The sequence below is a fragment of the Heliangelus exortis genome, chromosome 15 (genome assembly GCF_036169615.1).
Source record: "Heliangelus exortis chromosome 15, bHelExo1.hap1, whole genome shotgun sequence".
Lineage (NCBI taxonomy): Eukaryota > Metazoa > Chordata > Aves > Apodiformes > Trochilidae > Heliangelus > Heliangelus exortis.
In genome coordinates, this window is record NC_092436.1 from 5,186,538 (window position 1) to 5,214,403 (window position 27,866).

The following is a 27,866-nucleotide window of genomic DNA, read 5'->3' on the forward strand; positions in this document are numbered from 1 at the left end:
GGTGAGATGAGCCCCTGCAGGACCCCTGGCAGGAGCATCGCGGCGGCACAGCCCCTCTCCAAATGTAAACGTGACAAAAAACAGCAACCCCTGAAAATCCCCCCACCCTCCCTGCCCTAGAACAGCTGAATGTTTATAGTTATTACATAAAGATCCATTTCAGCAAATACTCAAAATCAAGTTACGAAATACACAGTAGGTTGTTTTCCTTTCCCTATAAAAAGGCATGCGCTCAAAGTAGAAGACAGCTAAAGGCTCGGTTGTTTTCTTCGAAGCACAATCAGATTCTGCAGAGTTTTGTTACTTTATAAAGCTTGCATTCCTTGTCATTGCTGGAAGGAGTCGTGTGGGCAAGGGAAGTTTTGTGCCCCAAGTTCCTGGCCAGTTTGGCTGGCCCCATCCCAGCCTGGAAGCCGGGCATGGGGGAGTGCTGGGGCTGCATGCGAGGGGCAGAGGAAAGTGCTGGAGTGATAGATCCAGGATGGGTGATGGTGGGGAGGAGTAGGGTGCAGGAGTGATGCCACGAGCATGGCATGGCCAGGAGAGCCCCAGCTCCCAGATGTGTCCATGCAGTACTGGGAAGCACTTGCCTTTCTCCTCCTCTCTTCTCCTAGCTTCACCAGTCCCTGCTCCGAGAGCAGAAGGGAGGAAGGAGGGAGAGCATCCCCCTGAGCGCAGCAGCTGCCCAGAGCCAGGGCACAAACCTACTCACCCTCCTGGGAAGGGAAAATAAAGAGATAGCCTTTACTCACCCATCCAAACACTGCCCTCCTCACCCAGGGGTGTGTGGAAAATGGACTCTGCAAGGAGTTTGAATTGCAGTTCCCCAGCCAAGGCTGCCAGGGAGCAGGAGCTCGTGTTAGGAGTGAGCAGGAGCCATGGGGGCAGATGGGGACCTTGATAGCAGCAAAGCAAAATCCGGTGTGCAGGGAGGGTGTGGCACAGAGCAGCTCAAAACAGCCCCCCTGCCCTCCTCTTCCCTGGGGGGTCCCAGCAGAGGTGAGGATGGAGGCAGATGATGAGTCCAAGCCCAAATCAGGAGGTGTGCTGAGCGGTGAGGAGTCCCAATACCATGCAGCTGGGAGGGGGAGGCCTTTACCCCAGCACACATCATCTCGCCAGCCGGATGCTCGGGTTTAGGTTTATGGTTTCTCTCGTTGGTTCATGCAGAGGAAGGGACACAGCCGCGTGGCCCCAGAGGCATGGGGGGTTTGATGGGATGCTTGCACAGCACTGGCTGGGCTGTTGAGTGTGCACGGTGAGAAGCGAGGGGTTATTCCAGCAGGGAACCAAGCAGCAGAGCCAACAGCCAAAGTCCCGTAGGTGAAGATGTCAGAGGAGGTCTCCCCTTGGTAGTCAGTCAGTGACAAACCCCACGCAGGCAGGACCAACACTTCAGCTGCAAAAACACAAACCAAGGACAGAGAGAGTTTGCTTCAACCATCCCTTCAGCAGAGCATCCCTCTCCCAACACCACCTCACAGCTATCTCCCCACCACCGCAGATCCTGCGGGAAGGATCCCACCTACTTCGCGACCTCCACGCCACAAGGACCCCACCCCGTCCCCTCCCTATCCCCATGTCCCATCCCTGGAGCCTCACAGGGCTTACTGCGGTAGGACAGAGGGCGCCCCAGATCTGTGGAAGTGGACAATTTGCCATTTGCCATCCCGGCGGTGCCAGATGCGGGTCTCCTCGGACTGAGCGGTGCGGGGGATCCCTCCCGCGTCCACGTACTGCGTGATGCGGATGTAGGCGATGCAGGCGGATTCGTCTCCCATCAGGTGGATGTGGGGGTTCAGGATTGTTGTGTGCACAGGCTTGCTGTTCCGGGACCACACTGGAGAAGGGATAAGTAGAGGGGGAAGGAGTTTGAGTGGCTTTTGGCAGCGGCTTGGGAAAGGGAGATGCTTGGGTAAAACTCTCTGCTTGGAGGGCACGGGTAAAGTCAGGATGGGTGGGTTCAGGGTGGAGCCACATGGATAGCACCTAATCAAGCAACACCTCTGCATACAGCCCAGCCCCAGATGACCTAAGAGGCTTGATTCACCTCCTGCTTAGATCTTCCAGATATCCATAAACCACCCTTGCCCTCCTCTCTTCAGTAAGGGAATGAAGGTCAAGACATAGCTGGGCCCATGGGAGGTGGGGAGGGTCCCTCAGGAGGCAGGGGGGCTGCTTACAGTTTTCAAAGTAGAAGCGGTGGAAATCCAGGCCCTCCACAAGGTTGCCCAGTGCCTCAGGCTCAAAAGCAGTCATCCCTGGGTCACACATCTTCCTGGGGAGGTGGGAAGGTGGGAGAAAAGAGTTGTTATCCCAACACCCAAATGGCTCATGCTGAGGGTGACTTCCCTCAAGGGAAGGGTCACTTCCTCAAGCCTGAGATTTGAGAAGCCTCTGCACCAGCAAGTAATCCAAGCAGAAGTCTGAGCCCATCCCTGCACTCTGCATGAAGCCCACCCCACATCATCTCCAGCCCACATACTGCAGCCAGAACCCCATTGAGGGGGGGTGAATTCTCCATCACTCACTATCTCCAATTAAACCTCCCAAAACATTGCCTTCTTCTTTGTAAGAAAGAAAATCAGTAGGGAAAAAAATTGTATTCTCTGCTCAGTAACAAAACACCCCTGCTGCAAGTCTCTGGGGCAGGGATGAAGACTTGCACTCTCTCAGAAATCACTGATTAAATAGGCCTTGGACACAAAAGTAGTGTACTCTGAGGAGCACCAGCTCAGCACACTTATGCTTCCAAGCAGCCTGGGGCAATCAGGATATAATGAATACCATGGATGCAATGTTCCTCCTTCCACCATAAATCACAGTTCCAGTTATTCATCTCTCTGCAAACGAGAAAATGTCCTTTTCCATGACAGAGAGACCAGAGAGATGTGGTGAGCTCACTGTGAGAGAAGCACTGGGTTTGGAAACCTAAGTCCCCTGCTTCTCTTGAATGGTCTCCATGCCCTGGGCCATCAGTAAAACCTCCCAGGCTGTGTTGTGACACTGAGGTCACCTGCTCCAGGGAGCTGAGCCCCTTCCCCAGCCCAAAACCCCTCTGGGCACACTCACGTGTAGGACTCAAAGTCCCCATTGCTTATTGCTTCAATCAGCTGCTCTGTGACTTTAATGATTTCTTGCTTCCGTACTGTTGGATTAAAGAGAAAAATAGTTAAAAAATAAAATTTAAAAAGAAAATGAGAAAACACACCAAAAGTGCTGGCATCTTATTATTGGTGATGTATCTACTTCTCAACAGAAACAGACAACAGGACACTGGGGGCAAACTGGAAACTGACTAGAGGAAAAAGCAGGAGAGTGACTTGTGAGAGAGGTGTTGGGAAGGGCTCTTTAGTTCTGGAGAGGAAAGGCTTCCCAGGTGAAGTGTCCTCAGCACAAAAAGCTGGCACAGGATCAGCTGTGAGGCAGGACAGGTAACGTGGGCAGCCAGCCCAGGAGACACAAGGAGGGAGGACACGAATGGCAGAGCATTGTGTGGCTGCTGCTGGGTATCCCGGGAGCTGCTGGCTCAGCTGGGAATAGATGGAGCTGCAAGAGTGGGTTTGGCTTCCTGGGATGCAGGAGGAGCTGTCAGAGATAACTCTGGGCTTATTCATGAACGTCTGCTTTAAATACAAATCAGCATCGTGCTTGAGGTTTTTTTTTTTTGGTTTTTTTTTTTTTTTTTTATATTGTAGCTAATGAAAGGAGAGGGAGGATGTTCCTGGGAGTCATGCAGAAAGGAGGAGAGGGATCCCCAACACTGTCTGCCTCTGTGTCCACTCCCAGGGAGCCCTTCCCCAGGAGGACAAGTGTCTCATTAAGTCTCATGTCAGGCCAAAGCCCATCCTGCTTTGTGCTGAGATGGCTTCGTTGAGAGGCTTTACAAATTAGCACTGATAAATTATTCCCTGGGTTATTCTTAGAAAGCTGGCTCTGGCAGGCGGGAGGCAGGGATTTCCCCTGGAGGCTTTTCCCAAAGGGACATTTATTTTGGAAGAGCAGGAGGCCAGTCTACTACCCTGCAGACTTCTGCCATTTCCATGCCTGTTTTTAAGGAACACCCCCATTTTTTTGGGAGCCTCCTCTCCTCACCAGCAGTGCCCCAGCTGCTTGTGGTGGTGACCCAGCAGTGGAAAAACTTGTGATGTTTCACCCTAACAAAAAATGCTTCCGAAGGGCCCCGAGACAGCTCAGTGGTCATGATTTTTGCTGTAGTCAATATCTTGGACTAATGACCCCAGGGTGACCCTCTGAAAGAGCCTGCCCACCCTCTCGGGTGGCCCCACAAATACCTTTGGTGTCTTCATCCTCGATGGTGGTGTTGGTGCTCTCCGACGATTCCTGAGCAAAGAACATAAAGGAGAGATGGGGTGGTGAGAGGAGTCTTGGCCCAACGCCGGGCTGAGCTCCTGTGTCCGACAGCCCCCCGAGTCTGACCCCACAGCTCTCGACTGTGCCAACGGACAGAAACCAAGGAAAATGCCAGCAGGTCCAGCCCATCCTCAACCACGGCTCTAGGGCAAGTGCTGGCAGAGCCCTCCCTGACCTCCACGCCTTGTAGCCAAGGGCACAAGAGCTGGGCTGGGGAGGGTCCCGTAGGAACGGCGCTGCCTTTCCTACCGATGCCTGTGGGGACAGAGATGGGGCAGGTCCAGGGGGTTTGGTGGGTTCCTAGGAGCGATGCTGGAGGGGCAGGGAGAGGGGCTGTGTGGGAGTGGAAGACACCATGTTGACTGTACGATAAAGAAGAGAGATGTACAAATTAAACAGCGAGGAGGAGCTTGGGATGAGAAAGAGGGGACTGTGCAGGAGTGAGAGACCACACTGACCGCAGAGTAGGGAGAGAAATGTACGATAAAACAGAGTGCTTCCAAGACCCACACGGACCACCGAAGGCTGAGACACAGCTCTTCCAAGAAACAGCTGAGCACTACACAGATTTGGGGGGAGGGGGGTACTGACCCCCCATCTCTCTCCAGGAGCCCCATCAAGGCGACTCTGCTAGCGGAGCTAGAGCAATGGCTCTGCTAGCTCTTCCCAGCAGAGCCTTGCTTATGTATTACCCATAATACCCCGATGTAGGTTGGCAAGGTGTCCCATGACCATACAGTCCCCGCAGAGGCATGGAAGGTGTTTCTCCAAGGCTCCTTGGACCGATGCAGCCTGCAGACCTGAGTCAGGAGAACTGGGAGAAACGGCATGAGAACCCATCAGCAAGAACCAGGGCTGGCTTCCCACCAGCTGGTGGCCAGCAAATGCCTGCACCAACCCTGTTAATGGGGTTTGTGGGTGATACAGCTTTGAGGACGTTCCCTCCAACCCCGGTGTCCCTTCTTCCCTACCCCGAGGTAACTTCCAAAAATGGGGGAAGCTGGAACATGTAGAGAGGCCCAGCAATATCAGCATTGAGGAAGACGAAGGACACTCACCATTAACTGAACGCTGGAACTGGACTTTCTTTTCTGGAAAAACAAGGAGAAGAGATGGAACAGGAAGAGACACAGAGTGAGAAAGGTAGAGAGTGGCACGTGAGAGGCAGCAGCTCCTGAGCCACCCTTCATGGTCCTCATGGAGGAGCAAATGAAAGGCACGGGGGGGGGGCAATCTGGTGCTCCTGTAGGGACATGCTGCTGGCTGCAGTGCTGGTGGTGCCATGCCAGCTCCCTCCCCACCTTCCTGCTGGCACCTTTCTCTCTTGAACTGCTACAATCTCTGGTGTTGCTCATCCCAAGGATCTGGCTAGTTCAAAAGGGAGTCCTCTAGGGGCTGATGACCACTCTGGTGGCTTTGTGACCAGGCCAGCAAGCTCAGAGGAACAGGAGTGGGCTGCTGAAAAGCTAAGGCAGCTCCACCACCTGTACAGAACTGTGGTGGATGCCATCCTGATGTTCACAGACTTTGGAGCTGGTCTGGTGCATCTGCCTACGTTGCTGATAGTGTGGAGACACTGTTGGCTTTGGACCTAGAGCAGTGCTGAGCCAGCTGGTTTAAAGCCAGCACAGCTACTGGTACCTGACCCCACATGGCAGACACACTGGGTGGGAAGCTGTCCTGAGCACTGTTCCAGTGCTTTAAATTAGGCCGAGTCTCTTCCAAAGACAAGACCTTGCACATGCACATGTTTATCTCCATCTTGACAACTACCCCTGGGCTTTAATGACCCCAGTGACACGGGCCTTGGATGACCCCATAGACACGTTTCTGCTCGCAATCCTAAACGAATTCTGGACTCTCCTTCCTTGCTGTGCTTTGCTCCCCATCACTGTCAAGCCAGGAAAGAGGGGGACATGCATGCTGGCCTTTTCTCCACCTCCAGCTCCCAGGGGATGAATCCCAGCAGGTGACAGGGAACACTGGCGTGCAGGAAGGAGAAGCTGCAGCACCAGTTAACAAAGGGTTTTGCCACCTATTTAAGGAGGCACCGGCTCTGCCTGCCCTGCAGAGGGAAACACACAGTGCACATCTCTTGGAAAAATCCATGGAGAGACCAGCTAGGGGGCATGGCTGGGCTGCTGGTGTCCATTCCTCCTCCACATCTCCTTCACATCCTGACTGGTTCCCACCAGCATCATCACTGAGCTTCCCCCCAGGCTGGTGCAGCTCTCCCCTCCCTCGCTAGGTCCTGCATTAATCCTCACCCCTCCTTCACCAAACCAAGAGAAGTCCACAAGGGCAGAGGGAGCTGCAGGATTTCGGAAGGAGCCTCTTGGGAAACTGAGCCACGGGAGCTGGGCTGTCTGCAGGAAAGTCTGGAGGCTCCTGCTACCCAAAGACATGAGGGGGGCAGTAAACTGAGGAGATTCGAGACGCAACAGAATGCAACACAAAGCAGTGACCGCATCGAGTCTGGACATACAGTAACAGGATGCAACACGGGGCAGTGAGCTCAGTAATTTAGGACGGGACAGGATGTGACATGGGGCAGTGATTCCATCAGTTTACAATGTGACAAGATGTGACACTACACAGGGCAGTGAAGGTATCGAAGCTGCTGGGACCAGAAGACCCTCCCAGAGATCGCAGAGCAGAGCTGGAGGGGGATTCTTGGTCCCGTGAATGTTTTCAGTAGGGAAGGAACCTCCTTGGGAGAGCGTTTCAAGCCCTCTGGGTGCAGGCTGGCACCATCCCCATGCCAGAGGGTTGTGCAAACAGGCTGGGGGGCAGCACCAGGTACCTGCTGCCCATCTGCATAGCTTTGGGCAGGAACAGCAGAGGTGGCTGCCTGGCACCTGCCTGCTCTCATGCTGGACAATCAGTCCAGCAGGTTTCTCCAAACAGGGGCAACTCTTCAAACAATGAAGCACACCATGTAACCTGAACTTATGACCCTGCTCTGAACAGGCAAGACAGTTCCCTTCCCACCTTCCCAAGCACTCAAGGAAGGTTTCCAGGTTCATGCTTCACTGTTCCAGCAAGATGGAAAGAGATGATCACTTCCCAGTGAGCTTGACTCTACTTTGTCTTCTCCTCTACTTGGGCTGGCAAATGGTCTTCTATCCCCACAGCATCCTGCAATGCTAGAGAGGAAATTCAAGGCTGTCCCTTTCTGCTAGAAAATTAGATTCAGGACCATGTCTGATGAAGCCCCTCCATCCATCAGTCTCTCCTTTTACTGCTTAAAAACACATCTCCCAATTGCTCTCACCCATGCTCCAGCAACTCGTACTGAGTCAGCTCTACCTGTGGTGCCACTTCTCAGGTGACTCCCAGAAGCAGCCAGGACCTCAGAACAGCAGAGGACAGGCCAGGACTGGCTGGCACATGGGTTGCTCTGACTCCCACAGGACTTGTTTCCTCTGTGCCAGCACTGTTGTCCAAAACTAGCAATCCTGTCCTGGAAGTCATGTGGTATCCTGACACCATGGCCCAAAGCAGTGTCCTGTCACAGCAATGCAGGCCATCAGCTTCACATTGCAGAATAACCCTGCTTGGCCAGAATGCTGTTCTGGAGCTGAGACCAGGTCTGGAGGGTTGTGCATGGCTTCAAGCCTTGCAAGCTTGGCTTGCTACAGCTGCTGGGTCTGGAAAGTGTGGGAGAAAAGACAAGCCCAGACCTCTGACTCCACTGACCATTGGAGACTCCACAGTCCACTGAGAAGGGAAGAAGCCAGCTGAGGACTCTGCTCTTCCAAAACCCTGTGCTCCTGACAGCCTAGCAAGCCAAATGAAAGGGGTAGAGGAAGAACAGTGACCATGCTGCAGTCAGGCTGCCAAAGCTCTGCCTGACACTGCTTATATTCATGGAGGAAACAGGTAAGGAGAGAGAAGGACCATCACACAGGTCATTCCTTCCTGCAAGAAGATGAGTAACCACCACATGGCTAACTGCCACATCTCAGCAGAATCAGCAGGAGAAGCTGCTTGGCAGCTTCCAGGAGTCATCTTGTCCTGGTGAAGAGTTGTAGCCCCATTGCAGAGGGACAGGTGAACCTGAGGGCTCAGCAGCCCCAGAAACAAAGGTCCGCCAAGTACTGGCTTGTTTGTAGAGCATCACCATGATATTTGCTCTGTCAAGCATCATCGACTTCATTTGCTCTGCCTGCACTGGGCACAAGGGGCCAGCAGTGCTGCCATGAGGGTTGAAGGCACCCAGTGTACCACCTGGGAGCACACCAGTCCTTGGGGACAGGATGGGCAGGTTTGCCCCCAGCTCCACCAGCCACAGATCGCATGGCAGTGGGACTCGTGCTGGGCAGAGCAGAAAATGCTGGGCAGCTGGTGACAGGCTGAAGCCATGGCTCCAGATCTGCCTCCCCTTGTCCCCTGCTCTGCTTCAGCCTCAAGCCCTCCCTGGGTTCAGCCAGGGGAAGAGCACGCTTTGCAGGCAATGAAATAGCAGCAAATTCCTCCTGCACACCCCTCCAGCACAAGCCCGCTCCCCTCACAAAGCCTCCCGTGGGCTGCCTGTCCTGGCAGGAGCCGAGCTGGTGACATGGGGACACAGGGGGACAGCTGGGCCAACAACTGGGCCAACAGCTGGGCCAACAGCTGCCCTTTAGAGAACAGGGTGTGGCGGGGATGGCTGGCACAACCCTGAGACCCCCACTGCCAGCCCAGTGGAGAAGGCAGCGTGGAGAGGAGGCTTACCTTCACGCCGTCATTCTTCTTGTTGCCACCACTTTTGCCTCCTGGAGAGAGGAGGAAGGAGATTAAGAGAGCCAGGCAGGGCACCAAGACCAGGAGGGCGAGGATCAGCAGCATGGCGCCGGGCAGCAGGGCCGTGGGACCCCACGGCACCAGTCAGGGGGTTTTGTCCTCTCTCCAGCCCCCTGGAGCTCAGGGGTGACCTCGTCGGCACCGTCCCGTTCTGCCCGGTGTCTCTGGGCCCGAAGCCCGACCCGTCTCCTCCTGTCACGCCGAATCCTGGGGGCAGCCTGGAGGGGCCTTTGGATCCGTCCGGCTCCGGCCGGGGGGACGTTGGTGACCGAACTCTGTGGAATGGGCTGCCCGCCCGCTGCCCTCTAATTTTAGCCCCACGCTGCCGGGATCATGTGCTGCCGGCCCGACGGCCCGACAGCTGCGGGCCACATTCTGACACTGATGAAAAGCAGACGCCTTCCCCGGTGCCCACCCACCGCTGCCGGCTCTGACCCAGCCCCCCGGGGCTCGGCAAGCCTCCCCTGCAGTCCCGGAGCCGGACGGGATCAGAGAATCTCAGCCCCACGCAGGACCCCGCTGCCCACCACGGGCAGGGGGAGCGGCCGGGACCGGGGCTGTGGCGGGACCGGCAGCGCTGCCTGAGATGCTTTTGAATTTCCTGCCCTTTGATGCCCGCTGTCCTCTCCGGGCCATCAGGCTCCTCCATCTGCCACACGCTGCCCACAAATGCTAAATGTGTCAGCACGATGCCCCCGCGACATTTTGGATACCAACCCTGGCTGTGGCTGTGGCACCTGGCTGGCCAGCAGCCCCCATGTCCCCCCTGCTACACTCGATTCCTGGGGCACCTTGGTGAAGCACCCCGAAACACCCATCTCGTGCCAAACAGCTGCCACCAGCCCCATCAAACATGCCAGGTTTGGCTGGTCCCACCACTGTGGCACCTCTGCCAGGGCTGTCCTCTCTGCTGGGGAGGTGACAGTGAGTGGATGAGCCCCTCAGTCACCTGGTTCATTTCTGGTGCCATGCCGGGAACCCCCAGGATCCCTGCCTGTGGAATCCCAGCTGGAAGGCTCACTCCCAGGAGGGAGAGGCAGAGTGATGTGAGGGAACCTGCTGCCATCTGGCTGCAGTGGCACCCAGAGACCTTTCTGACACTTTCCTATTGCAGAAGATGCTCTCCCAGAGCCACAAACACCTCCAGGAGGACACAAAACCAGCTGCCTGGAGCCCTGGCTGCCCCCAGTACCTGCATCCCCACCCTGCCCCAAGCCAGATAGTTGGTTGAATACAAACCCCAAAAATCTAAACCTCTGGGCATGGCTGTCCCTCAGGCAGACACCTTTTCTCTTGCACCCTGAGCCTGCAGCTGGCAGGAGGTGTCAGGTGCCCTGACCTGGACCACAAACCTAATGCCACACATCCCCAGAGGCACCGGGCTGCAACCTCAGCCCCACTGTAACACCCGAGGCAAAGCTGGCTCTGCAGGGACCCTGTGGGTTTGCCCTGGGCCACTGTAAGACAAGGAGATGAGCCCTGAATACAGCACCTACCAGAGAAATTCCTGGTGGCCAGCATGGTGGTGAGGATAGCTCCCTGAAAGACACAGAAGGCAGAAGGAAAAGACATGCTGGACCCCAGCCCCCACATCCCCATCATTCCATCCAACCCCAGGGGAGGAAAGCCCTTCTTGTCACCTGTCCTCCAGCCATCTTCCCACAGGCTGATATTCTCCTGACATCAAAAGCAGCCCTCAGTACCCTACTCTGTATCTCCAATGCCAGGGCATTAGGTTGCGTTCTCCAAAACTGCTTTCCCTCCAAGATTAAAGGGATACTAGATATCCCTCGGGTGCGTTTTGGTCTTGTTCTGCCCTGCCTGACACGTAGCAGGACTCTGCTGACCAAAGATGGCAGCTGGTGGTCAGGGCACCCACCAGGAGCAGAACTGGATTTAATTGCAATTAAAGCCATTCCAGCTAAGAGTGGGGCAGGAATTTTTCACAGGAGCCACGCAAAGATCACCACTGCAAAATAACCATCATAAAAATGCTTCCCCTTTTCCAGCTGATTCTAACTAGTTGCTCAGCGTATAATGAGATTACTTTGGACTAATTGCTTACAGAAATGGATTACTATTTTGAAGTAAATGCCTGAACTAATTTGATTACTTGTCTAGCTGAAAAGTAATAATAGTTTATAGCCAGTTCCTTTTCTTGATAATCTTATTAGTAGCCTGCAGCTACACTGCTCTGTGTCACATCATGTTCAGGCCTGGAGCGCTGACGGCGCTCCATTGAGAACCCCAGCCAGATGCAGCCACCACTCCACTCAGACTTTTCCCATCTTCATGACTCAGATCCCCAATACTATCACCCCACACCCTGATCCAGACACCCCACCTGTCCTTTCTCACTCCCCAACGACCTGATCATGCATTTCACAGCCAGCTTGAAGATGATCAGAGTTACCTTCAGCTTCCTCCGAGCGTTGAACTTCTTCAGACAATCCACTGTCTCCTGCCTGTGCATGCATGATGCCACGGTGGCACGGTGCTGGGAGAAGAGAGACCAACTCAGAGCAGGTGCCAAGGGGGAAGGGTCTCCCCTGACCCTGCTCTTGCACACCCACATGTGCCTGAGCCATGGCCAGAGCCATGAACAACAGCAGCAGATAAAACTTTGACAGGCAGCTCTGGACACAGCAGGATCTGCTCCGGTGGGAGGGGGTTGCAAGGAGGTGGGTTTGCTGCCCTCTAACTTAAGCCCTTGATGTTTAGCAGCGTTCTCAGTGCCTGCACATGGCTGAGGTCCCAGGGTTAAGCTCTGGGACTCCTGCCTTTAGGAGTAGATTCAGAGCGAGAACAGGCAGATGGAGCAGTGGGGTGCAGGCACTGCTGCTGGGCGTATGGATGGATGAACACGAGCCTGCTTCCAGCCAGGGAAAGGCTCCCACAGCACAGTGTAACACCAAGAAACCAACCTGTCCTCAGCAGGTGAGGAACATGGGTGTGCCTCCCATTACCAGATACTCTGGCAGACTGTTTGCAATCACCCTCCAGCCTTTTCTCTGCTGTAAAGCTTCAGGGAAGAGACTGCTCTGAGAGCACTGGGAGGACCAATGCCAGAATAACATCTTCCCAGGATGGAGAAAAGAGCCAGACAGCATGTTCAATAACACATGCTTGCCCAGGTGTGATGTTCCACCCCTTGCAACTCCCCACATCTCTAGACCTTCAACCCCCACTGGTGAGTGGAACCAAACTCACCGATATCCAGGGGTGCTTCAGAGCCTCCGCTGCCGTGATGCGCTTGGACGGGTTTATGGTCAACATCTTGTTGATGAGATCTTTTGCTTCAGGAGTGACTGTGTCCCACTCAGGAGAGGGGAACTGCCAAAACAAAGGGACTGGGGTGAGGGATGGCAAGGAGCAATGGGAAGAGCAGAAGTCCCTTTGGACTTGGGTTAGTTCTCCTGCAACATTTTACTCCTGCCTAGGGGGTTAGAGAACCAGTAGAAACTGCAAAGAGCTGCAAGCTAGAAAACTCAAGAACAGAGGTAGAGGGAGAAAGATGGGAGACTCAGGATGGGACCTATCTGTCCTGCAAAGTGGACCTGAAACATGCCAGTGACCAGAGCAAAGGAAAGAAAGTTGCTCCTGTCTGTCTGAACTTGCCCTGGTTACTCTTCTGAGGCAGCTGACTGCAACATGAGGACAGCAGAAGAGTGGGGAGATGGTGAAAGGGGGGAGCAAGACAAACCTACTCACATCATAAGCCCCAGCCTTGATCTGCTGGTAGAGTCGGTGCTGGTCTTCATCCCAAAAGGGTGGGTACCCAACCAGCAGGATGTAGAGAATGACACCTGCCCAGGAGAGGAGATGTGGGATCAGTGGGACCAGTTCATTGCCGGAGGTATGGGCAGACCCAGTCTGGGGACTGGCCCAGTTCAAGTAGAGAAATTGAGAAACTCGGGAAATGGGAGGATTTGCTCCCTGGTTAAATAGCAAAAGGCTTGGTGGTGGGTCCAGCTCTGTGCTGATGTGCTCAGCAGCTGAGGAGAGAGGTGGCTGAACCAGACACATGGCTCTGGCAGCCACCACAGAATGCCTCAAGCTGGGTGCCCTGCTAGGGCTGGGGGCTTTGGGTGCATAGCAAGGCTACTGATCCTTCAGAGAAGGGTCCCACTGGGCTGGGAAAATGGGACAGCCAGGGTAATGTGCCACCTCTTGGATGAATCCTCTACCCTGACCTTCCCAAGATGTGTCTGGTGACTGTGACTTTGGCCAAGCTTGGTTAACAGCCTCCTCCCATGCAGCCCGGCCCACTCCCAGCATCTCAGTCCCCATTGGACTTACCACAAGCCCACAGGTCCACAGCTTTGCCATATGGATCTTTCCGGAGCACCTCAGGGGAGAGGTATCCCGGGGTGCCAGCGAAACCTGGGACAGACACCCTGTCACAGACCATGTGCAGGCAGCCCCCATCCCCACACAGCTCACCTGGTGCCCAGCCAGATGCCATGAGAGCCCTGGCACCCACTGAGCCAGTGGGACAGGCACCCTCCCTCCAAAAACCTCTGCAAATTCTGCCAGCAGAGCAAGCTGTGGCTCTCTGCCCCATCCATACCCCAGGATGGTGCAGAAGACTGTGGTGCTCTGGTGTGCACCTCCAGCACTAGTATGAGGCTCTCCTCTCCCTGCCACCAGTCTGTCCAGCTCACCAGGACATTTCCAGGACTCCCTGAATCCCTGCAGAGCTGTCTTCCTCTGTCCTGGATCAATACCAGGTGTTTTCAGGGGTATGGCTAAGCCATAGACCTCCTCATCCTCTGAGCCTCCCAGGCTGGTGCTGACAGGGTGCTCACATAGCCTAGGGTTCAGGTCCCTGGGATGTGTGTCCCTCCTGGATGCCCCATCCCGGGCCAGTCCTACTCACCAAACCATGCCTGCTGGTCCCCCTCCACCTCGATGGCAAGGCCAAAGTCAGCCAGCTTGACAGCAGCACCCTTCAGCTTGGATGCCAGCAGCAGGTTCTCAGGCTGCAGGAGGAGATGTGGGTTGGAGAGGAGTGAAACCACCCCCCCAGGGGCTTTGCTGTTGTTGGGCATTTCCCAGCAGAGGATGGAGGAAGTTCAGGGTTCTGGATGAGCTCCCCAAATGCTTTGTCCTGCTGCACATCCTGGTGTCCCTGGATGGCTAGGGGACCATGGACCACTAGGACCTCCCTAACCCCTCTCCCTTGTGCAGTTTCACCCCGGTGCTGCTGTTGGCTCTGTGGCTTTCCAGAAGCCCTACAGAGTATTCCTCTACACTGTTTCAGGTGCCCTGGAGGACACTGAGCATTGCTTCACAGAGTTTTATATCCCAGATGGGGTCCCCACCTCCTCCCTGCAGCTCCTACCTTCAGATCCCGGTGGACCACCCCCATCTGGTGGCAGTGCAGGACAGCCTCCAGGATCTGCTGGATGCAGTGGCTGCAGGAGAGAGGAAAAAGCTCACAGAAGTGTCCAGGGAGACAATTTCCTTAGAGACTTTTACTTGGTTGCGTTTCACCTCCCTTAACCCTCTCCTCATCGTGCTTCCCACCAGCAGCCCCACAGCACAGCTGGCATCTCCCTCCACCAAAAGCCACAGACCCATGGAGAGCAGCTGTGACCCAGTGAGACCCCACCAGAGCTGCTGAACACCCAGACATGGTGAGCAGGAGCATGGGGGCCACGGGGACCCCCAAGGACGCGACACTGGGGACCTGGAGACTGGCAATGGAGATGCAACACCAGCCCAGATTTGACCTCCAAACCCAGGCAGAGCAGATGTGCTCCTCAGACATGGAGCTAACCTCACTTCAGCCCCTTCTACTCAGCCTCCTCCAACACCAGTGGCTCTTGCTGCCTCTGTTCCCTTTCTATCCAGTTCATTAAGCCCCAGCTCTTCTGCATGCATGAGAGAACAAGGGAAAAAGACTGAGGTAATGATCACTTCTACTCCAAAGCAGCTGTGTGGAAGGCAGAAGGTCTTCATTTACATGTATTTTATTTTATTTGTATGACACTAATAAGTGGATGGGTTGTAAGTGGCTTGAGTGTAGGCAGCCCATTAAATGAGATTGCTTTCTGCCTAGGAATCAGGGATATTTCCACGCAGACAGAGACAGCACAGAGATTACCATCCCCTGGGATCTTTCTATGGGCTATGCCTCACTCCAAGCAGCAAAGCCAAGAGGCACACTGGTATCTGGAGACTGGAGAGGGCCAAATCATGTCCCCTCAATAAAATGAGGCAAACACTGTCTCCTGGCCAAGCTGCAAGGACCAAAGGAGGGGCTGAAATGAGGCCCCTCTCCTGCCTCTGCTGGAGGTAGGACCAGCCCTGGGAGTTGAGGGAGTTAAAAAGAGGTTCTTTTTGTTTGTTGTTTTCTTTGGTTGTTTGGGGGTTTTGGTTGTTTTGGGGGGTTTTTTTTTGCACTACACATCTGGTTTAGGAGTAGGTGCTGCAGAGATGCTGTAAAACACCTCTCAGCGTGGAAGAAGCTTATACTGCAGGAAGCCAGATGTTTAGGACCCTGGGAGGGAGCAGCTCAAAGGGGACAACTGCTGTCCCCTCTATGGCCTGCTGTCTGTCTGTGCTTACCTGGCATCTGCTTCACTGTAGTACTCCCTGGCCACGATGTCCTCAAACAGCTCCCCACCAGTGACCCTGAAAGAAAACAGGGGGACTCACACTCAGCCCCTGCAGCATATGAGGGGTCAGGATTGATTTACAGCCCCCTCAGCCCTGGAAATGCCCCCAAAAGGCTGGTGAACGGGGGCAGTGTTGGGGGTGCAGGGCAGGGACTTGCCCTCTCTCCAGTCTGGGGGACCCAAACTGGGTTCAAACCCTGCCCGAGACAGGCTTGGGTGAGATGGAGGATGGGGGACAGCTCAGGGGGGGATTGCAGGGTATGTCACCACCAGAAAGAAGCACGCAGCTGCTGGTGGATTAGGAGACAGATTTAAGCCTTACTCACAGGTCAAATATCAGGTAGTGGTGGCCCTCTTCAGAGATGCTGTCATGGAGCCTCACTGCAGCGGAGACAGAAGGGTTATGGGGTACATCTGGCTCCCACCCCACTCCCCAAGAACACCTCTGCTGCCCTTTGGGCACAACCAGGAGCCAGAGAAGGGGAAAGCAGGGCTATTCCACCTCTTCCCATTGCTATGGGTAAGGGGGTTCCTCCTCCACAGGGGACCCCAGCCATGTCCTCAGCCTCAAGCAGTGGTGCAAGGCTCAAAGGTCACATCCAAATCAGGGACTGGACGAGGTCCCAGACAGCTGCTGGGCTATCTTGGGCACTGGGCAGGCTGCAGGTGCCCCCAGCCCACCCTCTGCCCATCAGGAGAGGAGTCTGGGGGCAGGGAGAGCTCAGCCAGGTTGCTGTACTGCCAGGCCTGGCACAAACAGGGCTTTTTTTGATTTTCTGCTCATAACCTTCTTTTTCTCCTTGAGAGTCTTGGGTCAGAGATATCCAGGGATCACTGGGGGATGAATTTCCATCAGAGGAAGTGCTCTCCCCATCCTTGCCTGCAGTGCTGGCATCTTGCCCTGCTCATCACACCAAGGGGCACCCACACCCCTTGGGCACATCTTGCCAGGTACCAACCTGCTGCCCTGCAGCAGGGTTCAGGTTCTCCAAGCTCAAATCCCTGCTCACAGCTTAGCAGGTAGATGTGCAGTGAGAGGACAGGCTCAGAAACAGGTAGGATGCACTAAGACAGCATCTTCCACATCCCACTTTGTTCTGATTTCCTTGCAGACATAAATATTTAAGGCCCAGTATAACTTTCAACATCTTTGAAAACTATGGAAACCAGGGGGGAAAAGGAAACGTTCAGATGAATGATTTGGTGGGAATTTTTGCTCCCAGCCCGCTTTACAGCAGCTCAATCAGCTGTATGGAAACATCCTCCAGACTTAGGTCTGACCCAGGGGAGATAACAACCTCAGTGTTGAGTGCAGATGCTGCACTGCATCACTCTTATCTCCCAGTGGCAAATGGCACTCTCCTGGCCCTATCCCTCTCTCCAAGCTCAGCAGGCAGATCCATCAGCTGCCAAAGGCAAACTGCCAGTGGAATGGCCTCACCTCAGGCAGGGCACAGGGCAGAGGAGGCCTGCTGAGCCAGGCACCACCTTTCCTTTGGGTATTTCTCATGGTCTTGTCTATGGACACAAGTGGTTTCTTAACCTTTCCCCCCTGCCAGGCTCCATAGACATCCCCTGCTCTCCTACACCAGTTTCCACTCTCCGATTTTCCCTGACACATAACCCCAGTGCTTCTGCTTTCCTCTGCTGGAAGAAACACATTTCCTCCTGTTTCTCACCTGAGAGTGGTCAGGGGGGGTTGTGCCTGGGATCCCAGAGAAGCCAAAGCTTTCAGAGGGCAGAGGTGCATCCAGTGGACAGAGCCAGTGGAACCACAAGCAGATGGTGTGGATACATTCCCTGCTTGGGGAAGCCCCAACACCTGTGGCTGACAGGAGCCAAGAAGATGCAAGAAGGAGCAGCTGCCCTAAATATAGCCTGGTCCTACAAGTATCTGTTACCAACCACAGCCAGAAAAGGCTGCACCAGCAAAAACCTCTCCAGCTCGGCACCAAGAGCACAGGCAGGAAAGAGACACAGCTCCAGGACAGTCAGAAGATGAAGGCTACCTGGAATTAACACTTTTCCTGATAACCCAAGACTCCCCTGCAAGAACACGAAGCGTTGGGAAAATCCAGCTCTCCTGAGTACCTTGTCTAGTGCCGTGGATGTGCTGCAGGGTCGTGGGGACCCGAACCTGCCCTCAAGCACCCACGCAGGGGTTCCTGTGCCGAGTCAGCAAAGCCTTTGGGCTGCTTCTCCCAGGGGGGGGGGTGGGTGGGGAGTGCTTTTTCCCCACCTTCCCGATGCCCCTCACAGTCAGCGGTGCCTCCTCCTCCTCTCCGTAGGGCTGGGCTGTAGCAACACAGCTCATTCCAGCTCCTGGGTGGGTAATTAACTGCTTGTGCTGCTTGCTGCCAGCCCAAGTTTCCAGGCAGAAGGAGCAGTGGGGGTGGGGAGAGGTGAGAGAAGAGCCTCCTGGGTATAAATAGCACATTCGCATCCCCTCTCATTAACCCTTTCCAGGCCTGTGTGGCAGGGTTGTTCTAAGCCCGCAGTCTCTGCAGGTTAAACAGCTGCCCAGGCTGCAGGGAAGGAGGAGAAGGCACAGGGCAGCTGAGGTGTTTCTGTCCTCGGAGACCCCAGCAGCTCCACGGGCTGGTCATGGAGAGGAAAGGGAGGAAGCAGTAGGGAAAAGCTGGGGCCAAACTGAGAGACTGAAGACCTCTGGCTGCATATCCCAGCTGCATCTTCCTGGAGTGGATTCCTCTGTTTTTAGCATTTCTTACTATTCAGGGACTTAACAGCATCTTTCCTTCAGGTCTCAGCAATGCCCAGGTGTATTTTGCTGCAGAGGAAAGGCACTGGCTGCTGCTCCAGTCGGGGGAGGCTGGAGAAGCAGGATCCCATCAGAGTCTACAGACCTCGGAGTGCAGCGGAGGGGAGAGGGGTTTCATCCCCACTTCTGCTGCCAGACCATCCCTGAGGACTGTCAGCCTGCATCAGCATCACTCTTCAGGCTGGTGTTCGGGATTATTTTTTTTACTGCAGTTTTCCTCCCCTCTCTCTCTCTCTTTCTGGCCTATTTTTGTCTTTTGCAGGGGCTCAGGAGTTCTCCTGAAACAGCTTTTCTGAAGGAGGCTACTCTCAGATGGACGGTTGGTGGGAAAGTCTTTGCTTCCCCCCCGCCATCGCTCCTCCTACACGCCCTGTGCTGCTGCTGCTGCTGCTCCAAGCTGCAGCCGCTTTTTGGAGCATGCAGGGGAACACAGGAGAGAAGTAAAAATAGTCCCTTGCATCCTGCTGGGGCCCATCTTCTCCCTGAGGGAGCTACGGCCAAGTGGGTTAGGCAGGACCTAGATCAATCCCCCCTGTGCTCACCTGGGGGCTTTTCTCCCCCTGACCCCATTTGAAGATGCTGAGGAAGAGGAGGGACAGCACTGGGGGTCAACAGGGTGGAGCTGCCACCCGTCTCCTCTATCTCAGGGGTGGTGGGAAGGACAAAGAGCCCATGAGGGTGCTGTGGGAAGGGCTGAATCATTGATGGGGACCCCCCCAACCCCACCAAGGGCTCAGGGGGGCAGGAGGGCAGCAGAGCCAATGTGGGGCACAGGCAGGTTTGCTGTGGGGGGCAGGGTGTGCTTACCAATGTTGGGGTGCTTCAGGAGGCGGCAGATCCGGGCTTCTCTTTCCAGCTTCTGGTGATCTGAAAGAGGCAATGGCCCTAAATTAGGGTCTGGGGAAAGGGAATGAAATGCTCTCGAATCCTGCTGTGCTCTCTCAGGAGCTGCCAGCATGGGAATCCTGGAGGGACAGAAGACCAGTTGGCAAGGAGCAAACCTATCTTTTTTTTCTGTTTATTTGTTTGTTTGTTTGGGGATTTTTTTTTTGTTTAGTTTGGTTTGGTTTTTTTGGCTACAGTGTTTGGGGACTTGTTCAGCATCAGGGTTTGATGGACAGTATTCCAGCATGGATGCAGCCCCCAAGCACTGATGCCATGGGCAGTCCTGGACTTTGGATGATTCCTCTCCCTCATTTCTCCCTTCTCTTTGCTGAACAACCTCAGTTACCTCCCAAGTGCCTCATTGCTGACTGGGTTATCACTGCCAGCAGCATCTGCTCCATTTTCTCTTATTCAGCCAAGCACAGGCCATCAGCAAGGATATTTCTAGCCCCACATGGGTACAATTTGAACAAGAGCTGACAAGCAAGAGATGTCAAGCTGAAACAGGGCTATCTGCTCTGCTCCCTCTTCAAACCAGCAGTTTCATGTCAGGTTTATACTCTCCTACATTGCAAAACCCTGGACCTGAAAATTTGCTTCACTCTGGCACCTGTCTCCCAGCAGGCAGCACAGGTTGCTCATCCTGGATTTCCTCTGGCTCAGGGATGTGAAACAATAGAGCTTTGGGCAAAGCAAGTTGAGCTGAGCCAGAAAAGCCTCCACGCTGGAACAGCCCAGAATGAATTTTTCAAATAATTTTTTTTCTCCCTCTCTGCACATTTCTCCCTCCTGATACTTCATGCAACCACCCTGCATGGAAATGCCATGTCTGGAGGCAGTTTGTGCTATAGCAGGAACCCAGCAGCCGGGAGAAGAGAGGATATAATTGGGGCTGCTTGTCTCTCAGCATTATCGCTCTTACTTTGCAGCTTCGCACCCCAGAGTCTCGCTCTGCATCAAACCAAACTTGGGTGTCTCCCACCACTGAGACATGAAGGATATGAAGCCCACTCCCTGCTGGGGCTAGAGCCTTCCCCAGGGTTCAATATCTCCTGTCCAGTGCCCGTGGAGCTTGGCACAGGAGGTCACTGATCAGTGATCTCTGTCTGCCTCAGTTTCCCCACCTGCAAGCTGGAGGCCCATGGAGCAGCCTGGAATTGCTGGTGTCCAGCAAAGCTCCTGTGCTTGCTTAGAAGAGGCCAGAGATCCCAGGAAACAGAAGTGAATAAATCCCAATTATGGACCAGGTTCCTGCTCGCTGGTTGAGCCACTGCCCCTCTGACAGTCTGTGGTGTTAGCTGTGCAACCACCTGGCACAAACATCTCCAAAAACTCCAGTTTCTGTCCTGCCAGCTCCCTGTCTCAGCAGGCACAAGGATGTGGATCAGCCCACGGGGACGTTTTGCAGCTTATCTCACCTTCCCCTTGGCCCCTCTCCCCCCTTGGCTTGTGGCAAGGGGCTGTGTCCTTTTGGGGACTGCTCCCAGCCGGGGTGAACGCCACCCCCCTGCGTTAGCACTTGAGAACTGGGGAGGGTTTGACGAGAAGAGGGTGGAGAGGGACAAACTGCCAGAGCAGGCAAGCGGAGGCAGGAGGGAGCAGAGGAAGGCGGCTCAATATGCTCCATCCTGCAGCCCTGCAAACCGGGAGGCGTTCGCAGCCAGCTGGGATGTGCGGGAAGGGGCCGAAGCCAGCACCGCATCCCTGCCCGCAGCCCCCCCGGCTGCCTCGGGCCCGGAGGATGGGGATGGATGCAAGGGATTGCAAAGGGATCCAAAGGGGGGGAGTGGAGTGCCAGTGCTGTGCCACTTCGGCAGCGCTGCAGGAGGAAGGTTGCAATGCACCGGGATAAGGTCAGAAAGGAGTTTATCGTTGTTCTCTGCCTGTCGTTTTTTGCCTTCGGAGGTGATCAGTAGTGTCAGGGAGAGAAACCGAAGGAGGGAGTTAATTAAACTCTCCCATCAGGGTGCTGGCTCCCGGCACCCGTCCTGTGCTCCAAAATGTACCCAGGCAGGAGGAGCCGGAGCCGGGGACACGGCAGCTGCTGTCCCATCCTCCCCATCTTCCTCATCACAGCTCCTCTGCAGATACCTGGAGGCAGAGGAATATTTGCCTCGGGGGCAAGGGCTGGCTGAAGCTTTTCAGTGTCGATCAGCTCATCCCTGTCTGAGGAACAGCCAGGACAAACCTGCCAGAGCCTCTTCCAGCAGCAAAGCAGCCAGAGTGCTTCATCGGAGCGATTAATTAGATGGCAGCAAGGGATGAGGGACCATCTACATCACCCCAAGGACCTTCCTATTTCACTGAATTAGATATATGTGCAAGGACACCCACAGCCCCTCAGAGTGGGGACAGGAGGTCAGCAAGGGGAGGGGATGCTACCAAAATAACTGCGTTATCTGGTACCCAAGGCTGGCAGCAGTTTGACTTGCTGCAAAGTTGCAACCATGATTTTTCCACAACATAGTGTGAAGGGTGGGGGGCAAGAGTCCCAGAGGCTACTTACACCTCCCCAGGCAGGTTGGGATCCAGGAACCCAGCACCTACCTCGAGCAGAGAGCTTCTTGGTGTTGATGATCTTGGCTGCATACTCCTGTCCTGCCAACACCTTCACGCATCTCCGAACGATGGAGAAAGCACCCCTGAGAAGACAAGAAGCCAGAGGGAAGGGTCAGGGGCTCAGCACTGGCAAGGGCACAGCTCATCCCTGATGTGCCTGTGGGGTGAGGGATGGGTGCTGGCTGCAGAAGAGGTTTGAAGAAAATGTGGAAGGCTCTTTGTGATCTCTGCACCTCTGTCCTTGGGGGATGGTAGGTGCAGGCACACGTAGAGCTGGGGATGAATTCAGGATTCTCTGTGCTCCTCTGGGATACCTATGGGCATCCTATGACTTTCCTCCCCTCCCTCCCAGGCTCTGCCCTACCTGTCTCCCAGGAGCGAATGGCAGCGAGGGGGGGTTGGCTCCTGAGGGACACGAGGATGGCTGCAGCTGCCATGCAGACCTCGGCCATTTGCCTTTGGTCTGTGTACGTGTCTTTGCACACTCCAGACCTTGCAATCCCAGCTGCACTTTGCAGAAGCAGGTGAAAGCACCAGCCATGGGTAGGTCCCTTCCAGCTGCAAACATCTGGCAGTAGCAGGGACCATGCAAGCATGGACCAATGGACCAGAGCAGGGAAGGGACTGATGATGCTGTGGCCTGCACACACATGAACCAACACACAGGGGTCTCTTGAGGCATGGGGTGCTCCAGAGAAGCCCCTCTGCCCCTGCACCATGAGCCCCACCAGCTCATTGCACCAGCAGACGTGATGCTGGGAGCTGCAGCACTGCACACAACACCCGCACACTCCAGCCCTGCTGAGCACAACCTTTGTACCAGTTTCCCTTTCCTGCCAAACCCTTCCAATCGCTAAAATAACAACTATCAAAAGCAATCCCACCCCCTGCCCCACCTTCCCCCGGCTCCTCATCGCCCCTCTCCGGCTCCCTGCCGAGGAATAAAAGGCCACGGGCTGGCGAGAGGCGGCGGATAATTGATTTTACTGGTGGGGGCGGGCAGAGACGGGCAATTTGGGTTTGCATGTGATCTTTAGGAGAACATGCGAGCAGCGGGGTGCGGAGGGATGGGGCTGGAGCCCCGGCGGAGCCAGCAGCCCACGCACCCAGCGCCGCCGCACGGAGCATCGCTCCCGGCACGTGGCGGGCGGGAGCGGGGGAACCGCATCCCAGCACTTCCCGGCCTTCCCCGGCCTGCCAGTCAGTGAATCCTGGCTGCTGGAGGAGCCCAGCTGCGAACAACCCTGTAATCTGGAGGGAATTCACTGGAAAAGGGTGGGGGAAATTCTTCGTGTCCTGCTTGCTGTGGCTGAGAGAGGCTGGAGCCATCGCCAGCCCCGTGGTGCTGCATCCCGCCAGGAATAACTCATTGCCTGCTGGCTCCTGTGGGTCTCTGCCACCACAGTTTCCTCTTTATTATTTTTTCCCCTAAAGAAATGTGCTTCTTTTGCAGCTCAGGAAAAAGCCTGAAGGAGTGAGCACAGCAAGCAGAGAAGCCCCCGGGCCCACTGCCCCAGCTCAGGGTCTCCACCCCAGCTGCAGGGTTTTGCTGCAGGACCTGATGTGGGGCTGGAGGGATGGGGGTGTCCCAGACCCCGGGCCATTCTGGGTCCCAGTGCCCACAGCCATTTGCTCATTCATTTATTGGAGTTAAACTGAACACCAGGGAAGAAGGAGCCATGGGAAGTGGGATGTGACAGCCAGGGATGGGATTCACTGCACTGGCAGAGCACAGCATTTCACACCCCCAGCTGCATTTGTGGCCTCTGTCTCCTCCAGACCCCTTTAACAGAAAGCTGATGTCCATAATGCTCTGTGAAACACAGACAAGACCCCTTGAACTTAGAGAGTGGTGGGGACATGGGGCCCTGGGTGCAGGGTAGGACACCCAGAGGTACAGCACACTCTCCATAGTCTTGTCCCAGTCCCAGTTGGGTCCTTCAGGGAGTCTCTACTGGCTGGGACCCCCAGTGCTGGCTGTTTAGCTCCTCTGGGCACTTCACATCAGCCAGGCTCTGCTCCCCATGCCAGGCTGGTCCTGCTCTTCCCAGCCCCATGTTAGATCTTCTTAGGCTGGGTAGGGAAATCAGCCTTTAACTTCATATATATCCAGAATCTCATTCCCCACAAATATGGTCATCTTTCCTGCACTGGGGACTCACAGGGCAGCACAGGGAGTGCCAGGCAGGGACCTGAATCAATTTTGGTGCAAGAAATCCCTTTGGGAGGAGATAACTCCTGTTCCTCAGCCATGGGCCATGGCACGGGTCCCTTCCCTGCTGGGGCACAGGCTCTTCAGATGGGGCTGACCCCATCCCCAGGGGACGAGGGGGTTCCCCATCTCTGCCTAGCTTGGAGATGGAGCATTCATCCCAGATGAGACAGCCTGTCCTAGTTTAAGCCCAGGATGTGTATATCACCTGCAGGGCCAGGAACCATGTCCATGTCCCCCTCCTACGGCTGCCATTTCAGGGTGATCAGCAGCCAGCCCTGTCCCTCCAGCTCTAGACCTGGCACTGCTGGCTCCCAGCCCTGCAGCCCTTGTGCCCTGGTTTTCCAGGACACGCATGACCTCATGCCTGGTCCCCAGGGCCTCCTGCTGCCACCCTGAGCTGTGGCTCTTCCACCGGGATGCTCCACTTCTCCCTTTTTCACACCTTCCCTTCCAGCTCCTGGCTGCACTCCTGCCGCCCTCCCTCTCTTCAACACCTCCTCCTCCTCCAAGGCATTTTATCTCCTTTCTAGAGAGAAGAGTGTGGGCTGGGGATTTTTTGTTCCTCCATATATTTTTTTTTTCCTTTTTAATAAGCCCTCCCGCAGCTCAGGGAGCAGAGGGGCTTATCCTACCTCTCAGCACTCTTGTTTTCTCCAGATTCTCCCTGCACCTGCCGTGGGGGCAGTTTTGGAGACACTAATGAAGCTGCACTTCATGTTTGTCCTACTCCAGGAGCCATGGGCAGGATCTTCTCCTGTTGTTGTCCCCCACTGCTCTTCACCCCATCCCCTCCTGCAAGCATGGGGGGGATCAGAGCATCCCCTCACTCTCTGGGGGCTGCTACAGCCCAGGCTTTCTACAGCTCCACGTCCCTCTCTCCATGCCTGGGGGGTGCAGAGATGTGCCAAGGGCTCATGCTTCACAGGGCATGCTCTGCAGACCCATCTCTGCTCCCCCAGCATTGTGCTGCCATGAGGTGTGTGGCATCCTACACCTCCAGCTTGCCTAGGTGACAGGGTGGGTGGCAGCTGAGGAGATGGCAAAGGAGCAGGGTGGGTGCAGCAGCCTGGCACTAAGCACCTCCCTCCTGCCAGCCAGGCTCAGGGACACCCCACATGCGTGTCCCCTGCCAACACCAAACCCAAGACAGAGCCTTTCTGCTCCGAGCCCCTGCAGGATGCTGCTCCCCTTTGGGGTCTGGGTGGGAGACAGCCGGGCTGCTCCATCTCTCTGGAGCAGGGATGCAGCTGCCCAACACAAGCGGCTGCCGCAGCACAGCAGAGGTGCAGAGCTTCCTCCTGCTTTCCCTCTCTAAGCCCACGAAGCAGAAATTTCCCCCTGGGAAACTATTGATTTTTGAATGTGCCAGGATGTGCTGGAAACCATCCCAGTGGAAAATCCCCAACCAGCTCCATGGCACTGTGACTAGTCCAGTAAAGCTCTGAACACAGGAACACACCTCAGTCCTGCGGTGGTACTTGTGTCCCCAGACCTGTGGGATGCTCCGAGCTGGGGATGCTGCCTGGAGCTGCCTGCTGAGCTGGGATGCCCCTGCAGCACCCTGGGGGAGTCTGGTGAGCTGGTGTTCTCAGGGAGCTAGCAAGCCACTGTGCCAGCTTTTCTCCTTTATTCATAAAATGCATCTGCTGGGGTGGTTTTACATCAAGATGCCAGGTGATGTGGGCAGCCCTCAGGTCTGGGTGCTCACTCTGCAATGTCAGTACCCATCCAGCAAAGTATCACACCCCAACCATCTCCATGAGCCCTCCTGGTCTTCCCCCATCACGCCTGGCCTGTGAGCTCCCCTCCACAGCCCCACAGCCCTCTCTGCCCAGCCAGGGCCCAACAGCCTCCAGCAGGCACCCAGCAGCTGCTGTCTCTCCTGCCCACACCCTGCCCACACCCTGCCACCACCGCAGAGCTGCAGAGCCCAGAGAAGCCAAGAAGCCTCTGGAAAAAGCATGTCCCAAACTCCATGTTGCCACCAGCACCCTGGCGGATGCCCATCCCCACAACCCACCATGCTGGCTGGCATTGCCCCAACTTCAAGGACCTGCTTCCTAACCTGCTGCTCCCACCAGCCCCTCACAGTTCCCCAGCTCCAAAGGGATGGATGGGCACATCCTGGGACTGAGGGTCTGCTCACCACCAAGGAGCTGCTCTTTGGAGCAGCAACCTGCTCCCCACATCGGGATGGGGAATATTAATGGCATTCAGGCTGACACAAAATCCTCTCAATTTTTTCCCCTTTGTCCTCTCCTCTCTCCCCTGCCCCTGTTTTCCATGCCCAAGGGTTCAGGGGTAGGTTTCGGTGCTGGCTGCCCTCCACCTGGGCAAAACGGGGCTGTGGGGCTGGATCCAGCTGGATCCAGCTGGTGGACACAGCTTCCCACCAGGCACACAGGCACCAACCACCCAGCTCAGCACCCCGAGCTCACTGTCCTGCCAAACTGAGCCGAGGGGAACACAGACACACGCCCTGGATTTACACACCAGCTCCGAAAAAAAAAAAAGGCACAGAAAGAAAACCAGGGACACTTCTGCACTCGTTTCACAGCCACATGCTTGGTGAGACATGGAGTGTCCTTGTGCCCTGCACGGAGGACCTGAACTCCAACTCCCCTGCAACCCCCGGGATGCTCAGTGCCCTCCAGGACCACCTCACTTTACACGGGCAGAGCTGCTGGCACACACACACACTCTCTCACACACTCACACACACGCACACACTCACACACACACACACTCACGCACGGTGTGACACGCAGTGACACACAGACCTGCCGGGCTGAGAGCCGGGTCGGGCAGGGCTGTGGCTTTAGCCCTGGGGAACCCGTGCTGGGACAGGGACAGAGGTGGGAGACAGCCGGGTCTGTCCAAGAGCCTCCGGGGTTCCCCCAGGCAGGCTGGGTCTCCCGCAGAACTAGCTAAGCCCCAGTGAATCCACACACAGAAATTCCCTAAAAAAAATAGAAATGTGAGGGGTGCCCACTGCTTCGGATTTCCTCCTCGGCTCTCCCACCCCTCCTCCTGGCTGGAGAAGTTCCCGCGGGACCCGGCAGCATCCCCTTTCGGGAGCGGCTTTTCCGTGGAAGGGGCAGCCCCCTCGGTCCCTAAGCAGCTCCAGCACCCCGGGGATGACCTGAGCACCCATCACCCATCAGGATGGAACGGGCAGGGCTGGGCTGGGTGTGACATAGCCCGATCCCCCACCACCATTCCCCCGTGCTCGTGTCCTTTCCCATCTCCGGCGATTCCCAGCAACGCAGAGACTCTTCCCCATCCGGGCACGGCTCTGAGCATCCCAGCCCCGTCTCCAACTTACTTGCCCAGTTCCTCAAAGAGCTGGTACTCCTCGGTGAAGCGATTGCAGGTGATGGTGGCCATCCCAAAGGGCTGGAAATGCTCCCTCCCAGTGCGGAGTTTAGGGCAAGCAACTCTCCTCTCGCTCACTCCCTCTCCGTGTGCTCCCGGCGCTCTCTCCTCGCCGAGGTAAATAAGGGAATATGTTTGATTGACAAGCCCGGAGATAATGATGAGGGCAATTTGTCTTCTCAGCCTTCTCAAGCCTTCGTCAGCATCCCCGTCCCCATGGCGACCACCGCTGCCAGAAACGCCCTGTTTCTGTTGCCGGGGCAACTGCTTC

General features: G+C 55.6%; 1 protein-coding gene across 4 annotated transcripts; it reads right to left on the reverse strand.

Annotated features, from left to right (window-relative positions):
* Nucleotides 1-27,795, reverse strand: CAMK2A (calcium/calmodulin dependent protein kinase II alpha). 4 transcript variants are annotated; one of them, XM_071758501.1, is made up of 19 exons: nucleotides 27,546-27,791; nucleotides 21,994-22,088; nucleotides 19,369-19,428; nucleotides 16,109-16,163; nucleotides 15,733-15,798; nucleotides 14,504-14,576; nucleotides 14,039-14,141; nucleotides 13,459-13,542; nucleotides 12,871-12,965; nucleotides 12,370-12,492; nucleotides 11,573-11,656; nucleotides 10,656-10,698; nucleotides 9,091-9,131; nucleotides 5,433-5,465; nucleotides 4,296-4,344; nucleotides 3,073-3,148; nucleotides 2,184-2,278; nucleotides 1,603-1,840; nucleotides 1-1,399 (listed from the first exon to the last, which is right to left on the reverse strand). In XM_071758501.1, exons 1-18 carry the CDS (start codon nucleotides 27,605-27,607, stop codon nucleotides 1,608-1,610), a joined length of 1,470 nt encoding a protein of 489 aa, XP_071614602.1. In that variant the 5' UTR covers nucleotides 27,608-27,791; the 3' UTR covers nucleotides 1-1,399; nucleotides 1,603-1,607. The 4 variants fall into 4 exon arrangements, with proteins under 4 accessions (XP_071614602.1, XP_071614604.1, XP_071614605.1 ...); XM_071758502.1 differs by having other exon boundaries at nucleotides 1,162-1,399; nucleotides 1,612-1,840; XM_071758503.1 differs by lacking the exon at nucleotides 5,433-5,465 and having other exon boundaries at nucleotides 27,546-27,795.
* Between the last annotated feature and the right edge of the window lie 71 nt (nucleotides 27,796-27,866).

Coding starts and splice junctions, on each gene's coding strand:
- CAMK2A (XM_071758501.1), bottom strand. CDS start 27,607: ATGGCCACCATCACCTGCAATCGCTTCACCGAGGAGTACCAGCTCTTT. Junction 14,142..14,503: donor TGGTCCACCGGGATCTGAAG/GTAGGAGCTGCA, acceptor CTCCTCCTGCAG/CCTGAGAACCTGCTGCTGGC. Junction 10,699..11,572: donor ACGCTCGGAGGAAGCTGAAG/GTAACTCTGATC, acceptor TGTGTCTTTCAG/GGAGCTATCCTCACCACCAT.